Genomic DNA, 18,823 nt, shown 5'->3' on the forward strand with positions numbered 1-18,823 from the left:
CACATAATAGTACATGTAGATATATATATGTGTGAAATATGCACACATAAAACGACCAGATGAAAGGCACATGGTGTATAAAATTCCACCACTGATACAATACAGCCCGACGGGGAGTTGGTTTGGTTGGTCTGTTGTTATACACCGCACTAGGCAATATTACAGCTATATGGCGGCGATCTGTAAATATTCGAGTATGGACCAGACAATACAGTGATCAACATTATGAGCAAAAAACGCTACGGAGTTGGGTTACGATGACATTGTCAGCCAACCAAGTCAGCGAGCCTGACCACCAGATTCCGTTAGTCACCTTTTACGACAAGCATGTGTTGCTGAAGACCAATCTAACCCGGATCTTCACGGGTAACATGGGGAGTAGGCAAATGTGTAGTTTAACTCAGTGAAAAACAGAGCTCATAAAACAGGACTCATAAAATACCTAAAGGTATTTAAGAGAAGCTATGGGCGTAAACTTCTGTATTTGTATAACACGATGCAACGGAGTATATTCTTATTCTCCATCGAGTGAATGAAGAGACTAAAAACTAGAAAACAGAAAGCTAAAGACGTACAGTGATAAACAAACAGTGATAAGATAACAAGGGAAGCCAGTACTTAATTAGCGCTAAATTGGTAGGGTGGATGGACAAATGGAAGCCAGGGATTGTTAATCCCGGCATGAATAATGAGATAACAATGGTGGCATTTAACAGGGGAAATCACAAAAAAGAAATGCAAGCCAGGAATTAATCCAGACCTAATTAGTGATGTAACAATAAATTAAATGATTGTTATCCTTTTTACAGACTTTTTAAGAGCGCTCATTTATTTCAACGAAAATACACTCGGTTTCTGGTGTTATTGTTGGATTATTGTTTGGACAAGTCAAAGGATTAATTACAAAAATGCCACAGAATTCGAAAGCATGTTCATTTTGTTTCTATACGATTAAACCAAATGACAATAAAGCCTCCTGTTGGATTAAATCATACGCAGGTTAGACGTCATGTGCATACAATGCAGAATTATGTGAAATATCGCTTTCTCGCTCTATCGCTTTCTCGCTCTATCGTTTTCTCGCTCTATCGCTTTCTCGCTTTCTCGCTTTCTCGCTCTATCGCTCTATCGCTCTATCGCTTTATTGCTCTATCGCTCTATCGCTTTATTGCTTTATCGCTCTATCGCTTTCTCGCTCTATCGCTTTCTCGCTCTATCGCTTTCTCGCGCTATCGCTTTCTCGCTATATCGCTTTCTCGCCTTGGTATATCGCTTTCTCGCTCTATCGCTTTCTCGCTTTATTGCTTTCTCGCTTTATCGCTTTCTTCCATAATGGTATCGCTTTCTCGTCTCGTGCTATCGCTTTCTCATCTCGTGTTATCGCTTTCTCGTCTCGCGTTATCGCTTTCTCGTCTCGTGATATCGCTTTCTTGCTTTCTCGCCTCCGAATTTTAAGGCGAGAAAGCGATGGCCCTAATCAGCCACCATACCCCAGCCGTTAATACTAAAACTCACCAAGAATCTGCACGCCTCAGGTAAAAAGTAGAGTGCAAAAGTGAGAACCGCCAAAATAGTGCCAATCTTACTCTGCTAAATAAATCAGAATGGTCTCAGTGTTAGCATTGCCATATTTTGTGTACTTTGCATGTTTATTTATGTGGAACTGCTTGATGTTTCTATTTAAATAGGGGTTTGAGGGACGGGGGTGGGTGGGGGGTGTACTCCCCTAAAACCTCGGGCGAAGAATAGCCGTGACGGGCAGACGGGAATTACAAAATAATTGCTCACAAAATATTAAAACGAAACGTGCGAACCTGGGTAGGTACACCTCGCAAGTGTGGGGTTGCCCACGATAGAATTTATTCAACTATGAATACTATGACTACATACCAAGTGTCACGTAGAATAAAAACACAGTTTTAATGCTTTTTGTTCCTTTGTGAGAAGGTTTGACAATGCCCTTAGCTCCTGAGTGGTGACGTGTGACGTCCTGGGCAGGAGGTTTATGCCCGGACTGTCGACAACAAGAAATAATCCGTCCAAAATACTTGTCGACAGTCCGGGAAAAGGGAGGTGATGTTCTACATAAGTGACTTCACTCCCAGTGTTCTCGAATTAACAAAGTAATTAAAACAGAGTGTGATATATATAGTAGACAATATATTTATTCAGTCAATATAACAACATGCATGTATCATATGTCACATAATACAGCATATTTGTTCATATATTTCATAAATATAAATATAAATATTCATATAAATAAGTAATTTCTGCAGGTGTATAAGTAATAAATATATAAAAGATGGGTCCAGTTATTTCTTCTTGCCAAAAGTCGTTTATATGTGCACTAAAGTAATCTGAATGTTCAGCCAAGATGAAGCAACTCTGACACATGGTCTGTGTAATGCAAGTCAGTAAGTCTGTCGGCAAGAAGGTCGGCCTTCAAGGATTGAATCCTAGCGTCGATGATTCGGTAGCGACGTCTACGGACGGGATCTCTCTGCTGTCCTTGGATCTGCTGAATTTTTACTTCAGTAGATGACTGTTCTTTTTGTAGCATTCGCACAACCTCAAATACATTGGGATGTGTCTTCATGGCATACTTGTTGATTTTGTTGTGCCAACCTTCCAAATTATTGTTAGTTCTGTGTCCATCATTTTCAAAATGACATCTATGAATGTTGTCAATCAATGCATAGCATTTGCCATTTTGACAGTGGTAACAAAATATTCATGATCTATTATATATACCCACATGCGAAATGTTTACAAAAGCATTTCGATAATCCTTCTACTCCGTTTCTCATGTTGTTGCATGTTAAACTCCAAAATGGTAATCCTTCCACTCGCATAACGTAAAATAATAATCTGTTTTTGCAACCTTAATTCTCTTGCAAATTGTTAAAACGACATTCTCTTTAATCTACTTAATTCATTTACTCATGATACGAGCATAGCTGTAGCCGCCATGGCCACTTGCAACCACTAAGCAAACATTCTCACACCGTCACGGTATGTTGACCACGCGATGTCGACATTCTGGGTTTTTTGTTTTGTCGACAGTTAGGGACATCCTATTTTTCATTTGTCGACAGATCGGGCTGACACCGGGCAGGAAGTGACAGTGTATTGATTTCTTTCCTTAATTACCCAGTTGGGGCTCCCTAATTAACCTTTATTTGTTCTGAAGCAGCATAGACTATTTATTTTATTTGGAAGTGGTTATTGGCAAATGTCAATAGGATTGACAAGACATATTTCAATACAGTTAAAGCTCTCACAATACTGTTTATGTTACAAGAATTACAAATTAAAAGTAATATTTCATATTCAACAATTTCTTTATTTTTACTGTTTCGACGTGTATGTTTTGATATTATCTGTTCGTACACGCATACCATTGACGAGCCACATTTCCAATTGCACTGAGTTATTTCGCATGTTGTACGTTAACAAATTAATAAATAAGCTACTGTACTAGGGCTTATCTTGCTGTGGTTTCTGGTCTGTTTTATGAATCAATGTATCATTGAAGCAGTATGTCAGATACAGTTTCCAACACAAGGTAGTACCTTTGTGTTGTTCTGTGAAGCCATATCACATACAAATGATAGAACTCTGGATCATTCGCAGATTGTTGCGAAGCGGCATTTTTGACATTTTCAGTCATCACTCGATCCTGAACTGGGTCACCAGTGTTATGCCCTTGGTGGTAAAAAAACGATGCTTTTTCAGTGCTTCTGTATTCTCAAATCATCTACTATACAATATCACGTCATACTGTAGTTAGATAACTTGTTCCATGGCATTACTTCTAATGTTTTAAGTGCCTAGTGACTACATATGATGATGATTATGAGTTTAACGTCAGCTTCTGGCTGTAGCCAATAACGCCGACAGGGTAGGTGGGAGCTAAAGTAATAATTAATTTGTTTATAATAAGGTATAAACCGCCATACCCCAAAAATGTAAATGATGGGGTGTTAACCTAAGTGAATTTTGAATGAAAACGGCTACAAACAAGAAAATAAATATATGGCGGCGTCTGTAAATAATCGAGTCTGGACCAGACAATCCAGTGACCAACAGCATGAGCATCGATCTGCGCAATTGGGAACCGATGACATATGTTAACCAAGCCAGCGAGCCTGACCACCCGATCCCGTTAGTCGCCTCTTACGTCAAGCATGGGTTACTGAAGGCTCATTCTAAGAAGTGAAGTGAAAAGGTTATCTTAGCCATTATGTGTGTAGAAGGTGTAGGAGTATAGCTTATGAATTTGGTAGTACAGTTAAGCTGCAGCTGATAAAAATACAGGGTCCTAATAACCAAATTAAATTGGGTTACACTTTAACTGTAAGCATAAACGTTGACCTATGGGGCTTAAAGAGTTGATGTAGGACGGCTGGCGAGTTTGAGCACAGACAATCACTTTGGACTTATGGGTGGTCTCTGTTTTGTCATCACGTGGACTACTTTATATGCTGATAACGTACACTGAAGTATACAGGCTTGACACTCTCAAACGTCATGATACTTGACAGCCCTGGCAATCACACGACACAAGCCAGCAGTGCATGATACAGAATGATACGGGCATGTTGGAGTAGTTAGAGATATAATATACAGTTAGAGATACAATTATGTAATATGCTTTGAATGTATCTGGACGTCTGTGGTGAGTCTATCGGCAGTGTCTGGTTCGTGCAACTTGATTACTTGCCTGTAAGATAGATAAAAGTAATCGTGAGAGACCTTTATCATCTTTGTTCGCACTTTGTTCCTGTAACAATACGTTAAAATCTTGATAGTGTTCTGACACTAGTCCTCTATCCATTTTTTAATATCGTTCTAAGTTAGTTGAATTAAGTCAAAATGAGTTGAAATTTGTGACATGATGCTTATAAACATACACTCATTCATTTACAATCTCTAAAACATAAATTTTGAGCGAAATTAAACATTCTCGCCCATGGGCGAGATTTTTAATATCGCTCTAAGCTAGTCGAATTAAGTCAAAATGAGTTGAAATTCGTGTCATGATGCTTTAAACATATACTCATTCATTTACAACCTCCAAAACATGAATTCTGATCGAAAATAAACATCCTCGCCCATGGGCCACTGTTCGCCCATGGGCAGGCACATGGGCGAGCTAGTTTAAATTTCCAGTTTTCGAAAAAAATTTTTTTCATTTTTTCATCCTTGGCATATATTCATAACAACTGCATGTTTCATTTGGTCAAATCTCTTGTCAGGAAGTGCCCACAGTGCGGAGAGTTTCTGGACTTTTGTGAGTCCAGAATTAAATTGTGACGTGTTATAGTTATTACTGTGTAACCGTGTTAACAACAACCTGTAGGCCTGGAGGTGTGACACTGTACGCTGATCTCGAATAAGATGCATAGTTATTACTGTGTCACTGTTAACAGCAGCTTGTATGCCTGGGCCTGTTTGTTCAAAAGCCTGTTAAATTTTAACGGACCGTTATGTAGTCTTTAACGGACCGTTAAAGTTTAGAGAGCGAAAGCCCGTTGCTCAAAGCTCCGTTAACTTTTAACGGCCCGTTAAGACCACGTTAACTTAACGGAAGCGGAGGGGGTACATTACCTCACTAACGTTACCATTAGCATCAGTTCTAGACCTAGCTGCATGGTGACAACATGGCGTTTATTGTCCAGCATAATGCAGCTTCATGAACATTAGACCTAAGGAATTCAGACTTAAAATTTCAGCATTTTCTTGATACATTGACTGAATTACATTTTCTTCATCGGTGCTGATTTTTTAAATTCTTTTTCTTTTCTTACAGTCAGACGTTACTGAGGTGATCATTTGCGATGCCAATTTGACAGGGAATCATGGGACAGTGTGCAAGGAATTCTGAGTAATGGTAAGGTCCTTAAACCTCTAATCATACCATTAGTTAAAAGCCTGTTAAAAACACCTTCCAGCAACCAAATTTTAACGTACTGTTAATTAACTTTTCTTTAGCTATTTAACGGGACGTTAGTGTTTAACGGTACGTTAAAATAACGGTGCTTTGAACGATCGGGCCTTGGAGGTGTGACACTGTACGGTGATCTCCAATAAGATGCATAGTTATTACTGTGTAACCGTGTTAACAGCAACTTGTAGACCTGGAGGTGTGACACCGTACGGTGATCTCCAATAAGATGCATCGTTATTACTGTGTAACCGTGATAACAGCAGCTTGTAGGCCTCGTGGGGTGACACCGTACGGTGATCTCCAGTAAGATGCATCGTTATTAATGTGTAACCGTGTTAACAGCAGCTTGTAGGCCTGGAGGTGTGACACTGTACAGTGATCTCCAATAAGATGCATATTTATTACAGTGTAACCGTGTTAACTGGAGCTTGTAGGCCTGGAGGTGTGACACCATGCGGTGATCTCCAATAAGATGCATAGTTATTACTGTGTAACCGTGATAACAGCAGCTTGTAGGCCTCGTGGGGTGACACCGTACGGTGATCTCCAGTAAGATGCATCGTTATTAATGTGTAACCGTGTTAACAGCAGCTTGTAGGCCTGGAGGTGTGACACTGTACAGTGATCTCCAATAAGATGCATATTTATTACAGTGTAACCGTGTTAACTGGAGCTTGTAGGCCTGGAGGTGTGACACCATGCGGTGATCTCCAATAAGATGCATAGTTATTACTGTGTAACCGTGGTAACAACAACTTGTAGCCCTGGTGGGGTGACACTGTGCGCTGATCTCCAATAAGATGCATAGTTATGCACAGTGTAAACAGCAACTTGGAGGCTTGGAGGTGTGACACAGTACAGTGATCTCCAATAAGATGTATAGTCATTACTGTGTAACCGGGTTAACCGCAGCTTGTAGGCCTGGAGGTGTGACACTGTACGGTGATCTCCAATATTATGTATTGTTATTACTGTGTAACCGGGTTAACCGCAGCTTGTAGGCCTGGAGGTGTGACGATGTCCACTATGAGCAAAGGTTGGTGGGGACCAGTTCCCCCCCCCCCTGGATCCCGATGGCCACCTTGTGACGACAAGATTAACGAGACCTACAACTACACTATTACAATAACCACATCGTTCCGGCGTTCTATAACCGTGACATACTACTAGCGTTGGCTGTGTAGGGTGATGCTGGCTGGAGGAAGGGAGGTGAACAGAACACGTATTGACCATGCACTCTCCTCTCCAGGAATGTTGAACAAAGCCAAACACACACAAACAAACAAACATAAACACACACACGCGCGCACACATACACACACACACACGCAAACACATGAACACATGCAAACAAACATAAACAAGCTCAAACATACACATAAACACTGACATAAAAACAGTCAAACGCATACACACACACAAACATATACAAATGTACAGATCAACACACACACATAAGCACACACTAACACAGTCAAACGCACACACACATAAACATACACACAAACAAACATACAAACACACATACAAACAATATACAAACATGCACATATGAACACACACAAACACATACACTCTCTCTCTCACACACACACACAGCGAATGAAGAAAAAAACTAAATAAGGTAAAAAACAAGACAACCATTTGTAGTAAAGAGAAGTCTCTTTAATGTTATAGATTTTCAATCTTTTTCATGTATATTTTATACTCAATAAAACGTAGATTTGATTGACATTATTTAGTTTTGGTCTTTCAAGAAAGAATTACTTTCGACTATGAATGAGTTCACTACATTTGTATAAGTTCAAATTTATATAATTTTAAATCACGTTACTGGTTATACGCAATCGCTGCCAAAGGCTCGTGAATCACCTCTGCTATAAACTAAGAATATAGCGTTCCTTTAAAATAGAATCAAGTTTTAATCACATTCATGCCTTATTTGTAAAACATCTGCATCATATTCAGTGAAACATACTCCTGCCCAAAGGACCATGTCTTTTAACCTTCAAAGTTATGGTGGCAATGATGGAAGGGTAGGGTTCGGGACAACATTTGTAGTAGGCAACATTTATCCGCATGGAATGTTCGATGATGTCCCATTGATCATCATGGTAGTACTCTGAGACGTCAATCTCGGAGGTCCTGTTCTGGACGTCCATGATGTTCCCGCTATACGTCCAGGATCCAATCTTCACCGAACAGATCACAGTGCCGTCAGATGAGTATTTGGATACATCACATCGTGTCTTGATGCTTGTTGCCGGCATATAGTTCACGAGTCCATTGTTGAACAAAATCACAGGGGCATCTGTGACATCAGCATGTCTGAAACAAAGACAACGAAGGAACCAATCATGGATGTATTGGAGATCCAATGAAAGACCAGGAACTCACCCATCGTGGATTTATTGGGGATTCAATGAAAGACAAGCAATTAACTCATCATGTGGATATATTGGGAACACTCTCATCATGGACGTATTTGGGATGCAATGAAAGACAAGGAACTTACTCATCATGGATGTATTGGGGATCCAATGAAAGACAAGGAACTCACCCATCGTGGATGTATTGGGGATCCAATGGGGGACAAGGAACTCACCCATCATGGATGTATTGGTGATCCCATGAAAGACAAGGAAGGCACCCATCATGGATGTATTGGTGATCCCATGAAAGACAAGGACCTTACCCATCATGGATGTAGTGGGGATCCAATGAACGACAAGGAACTCACTCATCGTGGACGTATTGGGGATCCAATGAAAGACAAGCAATTAACTCATCATGTTTATGTATTGGGAACGCACACGTCATGGTCGTATTGGAGATCCCATGAAAGACAAGGAGCTCACTCATCTTGGGTGTATTTGGGATCCAATGAAAGACAAGGAAGGCACCCATCGTGGACGTATTTGGGATGGAATGAAAAACAAGGAACTCACTCATCGTGGGTGTATTGGGGATCCAATGAAAGACAAGGAAGGCCCTCATCGTGCATGTATTGGTGATCCCATGAAAGACAGAGGAACCCACTCACCATGGATGTATTGGAGATCCAATGAAAGACAAGATACCTACCAATCATGGATGCGTTGAGTGGGAAAAGTGACGAGCAAAAGAAAGTACACTGGTGTAATTGTTGTTGCAATCCCAAATATGCGTTCTAGCTAATAAAATTATTGAAAAACATTGATTGTATAGAACGCAACCATCATGTTGCATTTGCGAAAATGCAACCAAAAACATCTGTACGTGTTTTGCACGAAGTTTTGCAAAATTGTGATTATTGTCCCATGCACCAGCACTTTTCTGACAGAGAGTATAAAACCTGTTTGTCGTGAAGACTGAACAATCACTTGACAGAAATCGCACGAGGAAATGCCAAGATTGACATCGGCGCAACGAAAATAGGCCAAAGGAATCACAAAAATATGTGCTTTCAACTGCGATATTGGGTTGCACAAGACAAACCATAATTCGTCTGTTTAACCGTTTCAGTACGACAGGCCTGACATGTGATCGACCCAGAAGTGGACGTTCCGGTGTCACAACATCCCAAGAGGATCGCTATCTGCGGGTTATTATGTTGACGGTGACGTCATCAGCAGCCACATAATTGGGTCATCGCGTAAGCCGATTCACAGTGACAAGACGACTTCGTCCTGCTGGCATGTATGGGCCTACCGACCGCTGCGTGGAATGGCCTTGACCTTCCAGCATCGTAGGAGCCGTCTGCAGTGGTCATCGCTACGTCGCTGTGTATTGTTACAATGTCATTTTGCTGATAAAACACGTGTATTGCAGTGTGCTTCAACATACATTTTCCATTTCATCAAAAGGTTTTGTTATTTTTATCTTATTGGAAGAAACATAACCTGTGTACTTTCCTTTGCACATCAGTTTAAATAGAAAGGTGTTTTTTTACACTTTCCGAATAAAATGAATAAAACAATATATACTCTCCCAAAAAAGAAACGCATCATGAAAATAGCAATTTCATGTAGCAATGAAATAAAACGGGATTCATTTTACAACAGGTTTTGCTCTGTTTATGAGTCCTATGGTGTTTATGTTTTGAAACATCACAACAAAACGCACCATCCGTAAAATACCCGTATTTTACAGCATGATTTTCAATTTCAGCGTGTAGTGTCACAAAATACACAATTCACATGCAATGCACGTGAAAGTACGGGATCAGATAGTCTCAATGATTGGTATAAAACGTTGATCGTTGTCTGTCGATTATGCACTGTATTTGGAATATTGTTGACGAACGCAAAATGCCACGACTAAGTGAAGCCAATCGTCACATCGCCATTGGTTTGCTTGAAGCTGGCCAGTCTCAACGTGCAGTTGCCCGACGCATGAATGTTCACCAAAGCCCCATTTCACGGCTCTGGGAGAGATATCGCCGGCAGAATGCGGTAGCAGTTGCCCCTTAACAGCTACGGCGACCAGTACCGCTCGACAAATACCCGGATTGAGGAGGCTTTCTGCACAGACCGTCAGGAACAGGTTGAGAGAGGCTGGAAACAAAGTTTATTCGCACTCCTTAGGAGCAACTGATTAGATAAAGCAACATAACCAAGTCTTGACAGGCTCGCTATAGGATCATTCCTCTTGATATCAGCCAATCATTTCCGTAGGTCGGGGTTTAGTTAATGAGGAGGCACACTGGGGAGGCATGTCAAGAGAAATGATGAAAGCAAGAAATCCCTCTAGTATTATAAGGGCGCCAAGGCTGCTGGACAGGACATCAACATGGAAGTTGATGGGAGTGGACGATGGGAGTAAAGTCATTTACCACGTCTGCCCAAATTCTGTCATTTAAGGAGAAGCTACCTGGGAGGCCACTGCAACTCGTATATATGCTTGTTTAGGACAGAGTGGCAATCTAAGTCGATTCCTTTGCCTGGATGAAGTCGGCCAGTCGGCAAGGTGAAACAGAGGGCTTTCCTCCTGCTGCCGGGGATCAGTCACTTCACACTGGCAAACGCCAATACGTGTTTCATATTGTAAACGTTAGTTTGAAATATTGACTATAACATCTGCTGAGACTGATCAACACCTTGTCAGTGAATGAACAGCCTTGCTACAAGCAGCATAATATTACAGAAAACTAAGATCGTTGAAATTAACATCGTCTCCCATATCTGCACGTGGACCACGCTTTGCAGTGGTAGTCTTTTTATAGTCTTCCTTTGGGAAGTTTATCTGTATCATAAATTGCAACTGTGTAATGTGACTAACAAATTGTCTGCTTTTAAATTTCGTGTTATGACTTTTCTGTTTTTAAATGACAACGTAATGAATAGATGTTTTTAATAAAACTCATTTTGACTTTGTATTTACAATGTCTATTAATGCAGAATAAAGCTGTCTTTTGCAGTATTCAAGAACATTCCATGAAATATCACCAAATTAACTGACCGTTCAGGCTGATATTCAGTCATAGTATAAAGAAATATGTTATGAAGGCTCACAGCAAACTGTCTATAAAAGAAACATTTTGAAAATATACATCTTGTCTGCTGAGGAGTAGCAAATGGGTGACTGTTTGGAAACCCACTGGGGGATTTGGAGGTTTTAAAGATGATTTGAAAGTACGACTGCCATGGCCGCTGATTCAATGCAGCTGACACAAACTGCAGAAAAACAAACAGGAACGCACAGCCAAGCACAGCAAAGGACAGGCCTCTGGAGAGATTATATCCTTCCAATTCCAGAACACTAACTCTTTTGAATATAGACCTAAGAACAACGGAGTTACTGTTAAAAAGGGAACTATTTCTGTGGGCACTGGTAAACCAGGACGTGGGCAGTGCTAGATTTTACTGGCGCTTCCTGTGAGATGAGATAACTAACTAACTGAAGGAAGCGCCAGTAAAATATAGCAACACTCGATGCTTCCTTCAGTTAGTTATGTCACAACTGAAAAAATGCGAAATCCTCATGTCCAGCCCTGTTTGTGGCGTAGTTGTGGCGTAACTATTGACTCTTACATAATAACAATGTGAAGCAAAATTGTTCCACATTTTATTATCTACAGTGTGGTACCTTTAAAAAGGAAATCCATTGTGCTTTCGCTGAGCGGTGAACCCTATAAAAATGTGTTTTGCCAAAAATTGACCAACTTCCAAGTGCAATAACTCCGACACTATTCAAGATATCAACATGCATTGAACAGCCTAAGTAGTCCGGAGTATGGGTTTCAAAACGATATATAGAACACTATTGTATTATTTGCCGGTCAGGAGCAGAAGATTGTTAAACACAGGCACCGTCAAAAAGTTGCGGAAATTTGCGAAATCGCGAAGGTTGTCTTTGTGTCGTAATGGTGACGTTATTATTGATTTTTACATAACCATGATGTGAAGCAAAATTGTTTCCAATCCAATTACCTACAGTTTGATACTATGGAAAATTTTGCAGAGTTGTGACCTTTTTCTTAACCCTATGAAAACGCGTCTTAAAAAATTCACCAACTTTCAAGGGCGATAACTCCAAAACCATTCAAGATATCGACATGCCTTGAACAAATTAAGGTGTCCAGAGTATAGGCTTTCCAACGGTGTATCGAACGCGATTGTACTATATGCCGTTCTGGAGAAGATTTTTAAAGACAGGCACCGTCAAAACGTGGAAATCGACAAAAATTCAGTCTTTTCAAACTTGCGGAAAATTTGACCTACCGGCCAACTTTTGCTATGTGTTGAATCGTTGAAGAAAGGTGTTGTCTACATTGAGTGAAAATTTGGTCAATTTTTCTCTTATAGTTTTTGAGTTATTCAGGTGTAAAGATTTCGACATTTTGGGTTCTCTGCCCTTACCGGAAGCCGGAAGTCGGGATTTTTTCAACATTGTATCAATTTCAGCATACAGGTTATCATCCCTGAAAGTTTCATGAAAATCGACCCAGCGGTTAGGTCAGGAGAGCTGTTTCAAAATTTGTACAAATAATAAGAAGAAGAATATTCGGATAATAACAGTAGGTCTTCCAGACATTCGTCTGAAGACCTAATAATAATAATGTGGGTATTTACATAGCGTTACATCCAGGTACTAATACCCGCTCATGGCGCTACGTACAATACTATAGGAGAAAAAAAATAGTTAAAACTATTTACAGAGAGACAACTGAACATAGAAAGTCTAGTAACAGGCAAGACGAAAAAAGTGGGTTTTTAGAGACGATTTAAATGTGTCCAAAGATTCAGCATCCTTGGTGTGAGTGGGCAAGTTGTTCCAGAGACCGGCGGCTGCTTGTTGGAATGATCTTTTCCCATAGGATGGGAGTCGAACTTTAGGAATGACAAGTAGCTGGTGATTCTGGGATCGTAATGGTCGGGTTGGGATGTACTGACTGGGGTATTGTTTGTCCATGTAGAGCTTTGAAAGTGATAAAGAGAATTTTGAAGTCAATCCGGAATTTGACAGGCAACCAGTGTAGAGACATCAGTGAAGGTGTGATATGATCTTTCTTGGACTTGAGGCAGACGATGCGAGCTGCTGAATTCTGTAATTTTTAAGTTTCTGAAGTTGAGTTGACTGCCGAGGGGTGAAGGCGTCGAGTCCAAGTCATGAAAACCCGTAACCTTGACTGACATGGATTTGGAATAAGTTGGGTGTCCTTTCCATTGCCCTTTTGCTTGCAGAAAATTGTATTCAAACTGACATTGATGGAGAACAATGTGGGTGTCCTTTCCATTTCACTCTTGTCAGTGTCAACTCCACTTTTCTGCCCGTTACTCAGTAATTGACTGACTGACTGACTGACTGACTGAGTTGGTTTTACACCGCTTTTAGCAATATTCCAGCAACATCACGGCGGGGGACACCAGAAATGGTCTTCACACATTGTACCCATGTGGGGATTCGTACCCGGGTCTGCGGCGTGACGAGCCAACCTCAGTAACTGAATTGTTTGAGAGGCATTTTAGAAGTTGTAAGGAATAGGAATGACAAGTGTTTATGGATGATCAACTTATTTATAGTTCATCTTTACCAACTTGTTTTTATCATCCATTTTCTTTGTTAACCCTCATGTACTATATATATATATATATATATATATATATATATATATATATATATATATATATATATATATATATATATATATATATATATATATATATATATATATATATATATATATCCCGCTGTACTCATTCCCCATATCATACTTGAAAACGGTATCAGCATCTATACGTAGCTATTGTAGTTTAAAGAAGTTGATCATCCATACACACTTGTCATTCATACTCAGTCATTGGTTTGTCAGGTTCAGACTCTGTTACTGGTAATCTAGAAACATGGACAGTTACAGACCAATGATGTAATATATGTTGCAGCATATGTGTTACAGTCCAGTGATGTAATATATGAGATACAATCCATAATCTAGCATATGTGTTACAGTCCAGTGATGTAATATACGTATATAGGTCCACTGATCTAACATGATCTGACACATGTGCTACAGTCCAGTGATCTAATATACGTATATAGGTCCACTGATCTAACATGATCTGACACATGTGTTCCAGTCCAGTGATCTAATAGAAGGGTTTAGGTCCACTGATCTAACATGATCTGACACATGTGTTACAGTTCAGTGATCTAATAGAAGGGTTTAGGTTCACTGATCTAACATGATCTGACACATGTGTTCCAGTCCAGTGATCTAACAGAAGGGTTTAGGTCCACTGAGCTAACATGATCTGACACATGTGTTACAGTCCAGTGATCTAATAGAAGGGTTTAGGTCAACTGAGCTAATATGATCTGACACAAGTGTTACAGTTTAGTGATCTAATATACGTGTTTAGGTCCACTGATCTAACATGATCTGACACATGTGTTCCAGTTTAGTGATCTAATAGACGTGTTTAGGTCCACTGAGCTAATATGATCTGACACATGTGTTCCAGTCCAGTGATCTAACAGAAGGGTTTAGGTCCACTGAGCTAATATGATCTGACACAAGTGTTACAGTTTAGTGATCTAATATACGTGTTTAGGTCCACTGATCTAACATGATCTGACACATGTGTTCCAGTTTAGTGATCTAATAGACGTGTTTAGGTCCACTGAGCTAATATGATCTGACACATGTGTTCCAGTCCTGTGATCTAATAGAAGGGTTTAGGTCCACTGAGCTAACATGATCTGACACATATGTTACAGTTTAGTGATCTAATAGAAGCGTTTAGGTCCACTGATCTAACATGACTTGACACATATGTTACAGTCCAGTGATCTAATAGAAGTGTTTAGGTCCACTGATCTAACATGATCTGACCTATGTGTTCCAGTCCAGTGATCTAATATACGTGTTAAGGTTCACTGATCTAACACGATCTAACCTATGTCTTACAGCCCAGTGATATGATATATGTGTTTAGGTCCACTGATCTAACACGATCTGACCTATGTGTTACAGTCCAAAGTCAGCTGTACGACCCTCTGTACAAAGAACTGAAATCACGAGACACGAAAAACACCATCCCTGTCAGCTCTAAAGGCGACACACTCAACGTGACCATCAGCTTGACCGTATTGAAGATATCATCGCTGGTGAGTGTCCATTATGGCGAGGGTGGATTGTTTAGGATTCAGGTGTATGCCAGATAAAACAGGTCTTTATTTTGGATAAACCCAGTTTCGATTAAAAACACGTGTCATTGTTTCCAGAGCTTAAGAACAGGGGATGCGGAACTTGACACGTGGATCTACTACGAGTGGTTTGACAACAGACTAACTTGGGAGCCCTCGGAATACGGAGACATTTCCGCTATCAGACTCCCTCCCTCTGATATATGGCGCCCTGACATAGTTCCCTACCGTGGGTGAGTACATTCGTCAAGACAGAGTTTGACTAGCAGACGCTTTAACCATACTCTTTTCGTATCAATTCAATTGATAACATAAAACATATATTGTTATATTCATTTTATTCGGAAAGTGTAAAAAAACACCTTTCTGTTTATTACTTTTCCCACTCAACGCATCCATGATGGTTGGCCATCCCCAATACATCCATTACGAGTGGGTTCTTAGTCTTTCATGGGATCCCCAATACATCGATGATGGGTGGGTTCCTCTGTCTTTCATTGGATCCCCAATACATCCATGATGGGTGGGTTCCTCTGTCTTTCATTGAATCCCCAATAAATCCACGATGGGTGAGTTCCTTGTCTTTCATTGAATCACCAATACATCAATGATGAGCGGGTTCCTTGTCTTTGTTTCAGACATGCTGATGTCACAGATGCCCCTGTGGTTTTGTTCAACAGTGGACTCGTGTACTATACACCACCAACAACCACCAAGACACGATGTGATGTTTCCAAATACTCATCTGACGACACTGTGAATTGTTCGGTGAAGATTGGATCCTGGACGTATAGCGGGAACATCATGGACGTCCAAAACAAGACCTCCGAGATTGACGTCTCAGAGTACTACCATGATGATCAATGAGACATAATCGAACATTCCATGCGGATAAATGTTGCCTACTACAAATGTTGTCCCGAACCCTACCCTTCCATCATTGCCACCATGACTTTGAAGGCTAAAAGACATGGTCTTTTGGGCTGGAGTATGTTTCACTGAATAGGATGCAGTAGTTTTACAAATAAGGCATGAATGTGATTAAAACTTGATTCCATTTAAAGAAACGCTATATTCTTAGTTTATAGCAGAGGTGATTCACGTGGCTTTGGCAGCGATTGCGTATTACCAGTAACGTGATTTAAACTTATATAAATTTGAACTTAAACAAATGAAGTGAATTCATTGAGAGTCGAAAATATTTCCTTCTTGAAAGACCAAAACTAAATAATGTCAATCGAAGCTACGTTTTATTGAGTATAAAATATATATGAATAAGTTTGAAAATCTTAAACATTAAAGAGACTTCTCTTTACTACAAATGGTTGTCTTCCTTTTTGTCCATTTTTAGTTTTCTCTTCATTCTCTGTGTATGTGTGTGTGTGTGAGAGAGAGAGAGAGAGAGAGAGGGAGAGGGAGAGAGAGAGTTTATGTGTTTGTATGTTTGAGTGTGTTCGTGTGTGCATGTTTGTATATTGTTTGTATGTGTTTGTGTGGTGTTTGTATGCGTGTTTTATGTTTGTTTGTGTGTGTTTAAGTGTATGTTTGAGTGTGTTTATGTGTGTTTGTGTTGTAGGGTGTGTTTGCAGGTGTTCATGTGTGTGTGTGTATGTGTTTATGTTTGTTTGTTTGTGTGTGTTTGGAACTGGTCCCCACCGACCTTTGCTCATAGTGGACATCGTCACACCTCCAGGCCTACAAGCTGCGGATAAAACGGTTACACAGTAATATCTATACATCTTATTGGAAATCACCGTACGGTGTCACCCCACCAGGCATATAAGTTCCTGTTAACAGTGACACAGTAATAACAATACATCTTATTGGAGATCACGGTACTGTGTCACACCTCCAGGCCTACAAGTTGCTGTTAACACGGTTACGCAGCAATAACTATGCATCTTATTGGAGATCACTGTACATTGTCACACCTCCAGGCATATAAGTTGCTGTTAACACTGTTACACAATAATAGCAATAGATCTTATTGGAAATCACCGTACGGTGTCATCCCACCAGGCTAACAAGTTGCTGTTAACAGTGACACAGTTATAACTATGCATTTTATTGGAGTTCGTCGTACAGTGTCACACCTCCAGGACTACAAGTTGTTGTTAACACGGTTACACAGTAATAACTATACATCTTATTGGAAATCAACGTACAGTGTCACCCCACCAGACCTACAAGTTGCTGTTAACACGGTTACACAGTAATAACAATACATCTTATTGGAGATCACTGTACTGTGTCACACTTCCAAGCCTACAAGCTCCTGTTACCACTGTTACACAGTAATAACTATGCATCTTATTGGAGATCACCGTACGGTATCATACCTCCAGGCCCACAAGCTCCTGTTACCACGGTTACACAATAATAACAATACATCTTATTGGAGATCACTGTACAGTGTCACCCCACCAGGCCTACAAGTTGCTGTTACCACGGTTATACAGTAATAACTATACATCTTATTGGAGATCACTGTACTGTGTCACACCTCCAAGCCTCCAAGTTGCTGTTTACACTGTTACACTGCAAAAACTACGCATCTTATTGGAGATCACCGTACGGTATCACACCTCCAGGCCCACAAGCTCCTGTTAACACGGTTACACAGTAATAACAATACATCTTATTGGAGATCACTGTACAGTGTCACACCTCCAGGCATATAAGTTGCTGTTAACACAGTTACACGGTAATAACAATACATCTTATAGGAAATCACCGTACGGTGTCACCCCACTAGGCATATAAGTTGCTGTTAACACGGTTACACAGTAATAACAATACATCTTATTGGAGATCACTGTACGGTGTCACACCTCCACGCATATAAGTTTCTGTTAACACGGTTACACTGTAATAACTATGCATCTTATTGGAGATCACCGTACGGTGTCACACCTCCAGGCATATAAGTTGCTGTTAACACGGTCACACTGTAATAACAATGCATCTTATTGGAGATCACTGTACGGTGTCACACCTCAAGGCATATAAGCTGCTGTTAACACGGTTACACTGTAATAACTATGCATCTTATTGGACTGACTGAGTTTAGTTTTACGCCGCTTTTAGCAATATTCCAGCAATATCACGGCGGGGGACACCAGAAATGGGCTTAACACATTGTGCCCATGTGGGGAATCGAACCCGGGTCTTCGGCGTGAAGAGCCAACGCTTTAACCACTAGGCTACCCCACCGCCCCGCATCTTATTGGAGATCACCGTACG

At 40.4% G+C, this 18,823-nt stretch overlaps 2 protein-coding genes across 2 annotated transcripts; one reads left to right on the top strand and one right to left on the bottom strand.

Moving 5' to 3' along the window:
• Window positions 1-7,917: 7,917 nt before the first annotated feature.
• LOC124267702 (neuronal acetylcholine receptor subunit alpha-10-like) lies at window positions 7,918-8,223 on the bottom strand. Its single transcript, XM_046702684.1, has one exon. The coding sequence runs from the start codon at window positions 8,221-8,223 to the stop codon at window positions 7,918-7,920; it is 306 nt and encodes a 101-aa protein (XP_046558640.1).
• A 225-nt stretch (window positions 8,224-8,448) lies between these two features.
• Window positions 8,449-16,902, top strand: LOC124267703 (acetylcholine receptor subunit alpha-L1-like). Its single transcript, XM_046702685.1, has 4 exons — window positions 8,449-8,659; window positions 15,408-15,541; window positions 15,659-15,813; window positions 16,219-16,902. Exons 1-4 carry the CDS (start codon window positions 8,449-8,451, stop codon window positions 16,445-16,447), a joined length of 729 nt encoding a protein of 242 aa, XP_046558641.1. The 3' UTR covers window positions 16,448-16,902.
• Window positions 16,903-18,823: the final 1,921 nt, after the last annotated feature.

This window comes from Haliotis rubra, unplaced genomic scaffold, assembly GCF_003918875.1.
Source record: "Haliotis rubra isolate DU_JTF1 unplaced genomic scaffold, ASM391887v1 Scf133, whole genome shotgun sequence".
In the NCBI taxonomy this organism is placed as follows: Eukaryota; Metazoa; Mollusca; class Gastropoda; order Lepetellida; family Haliotidae; genus Haliotis; species Haliotis rubra.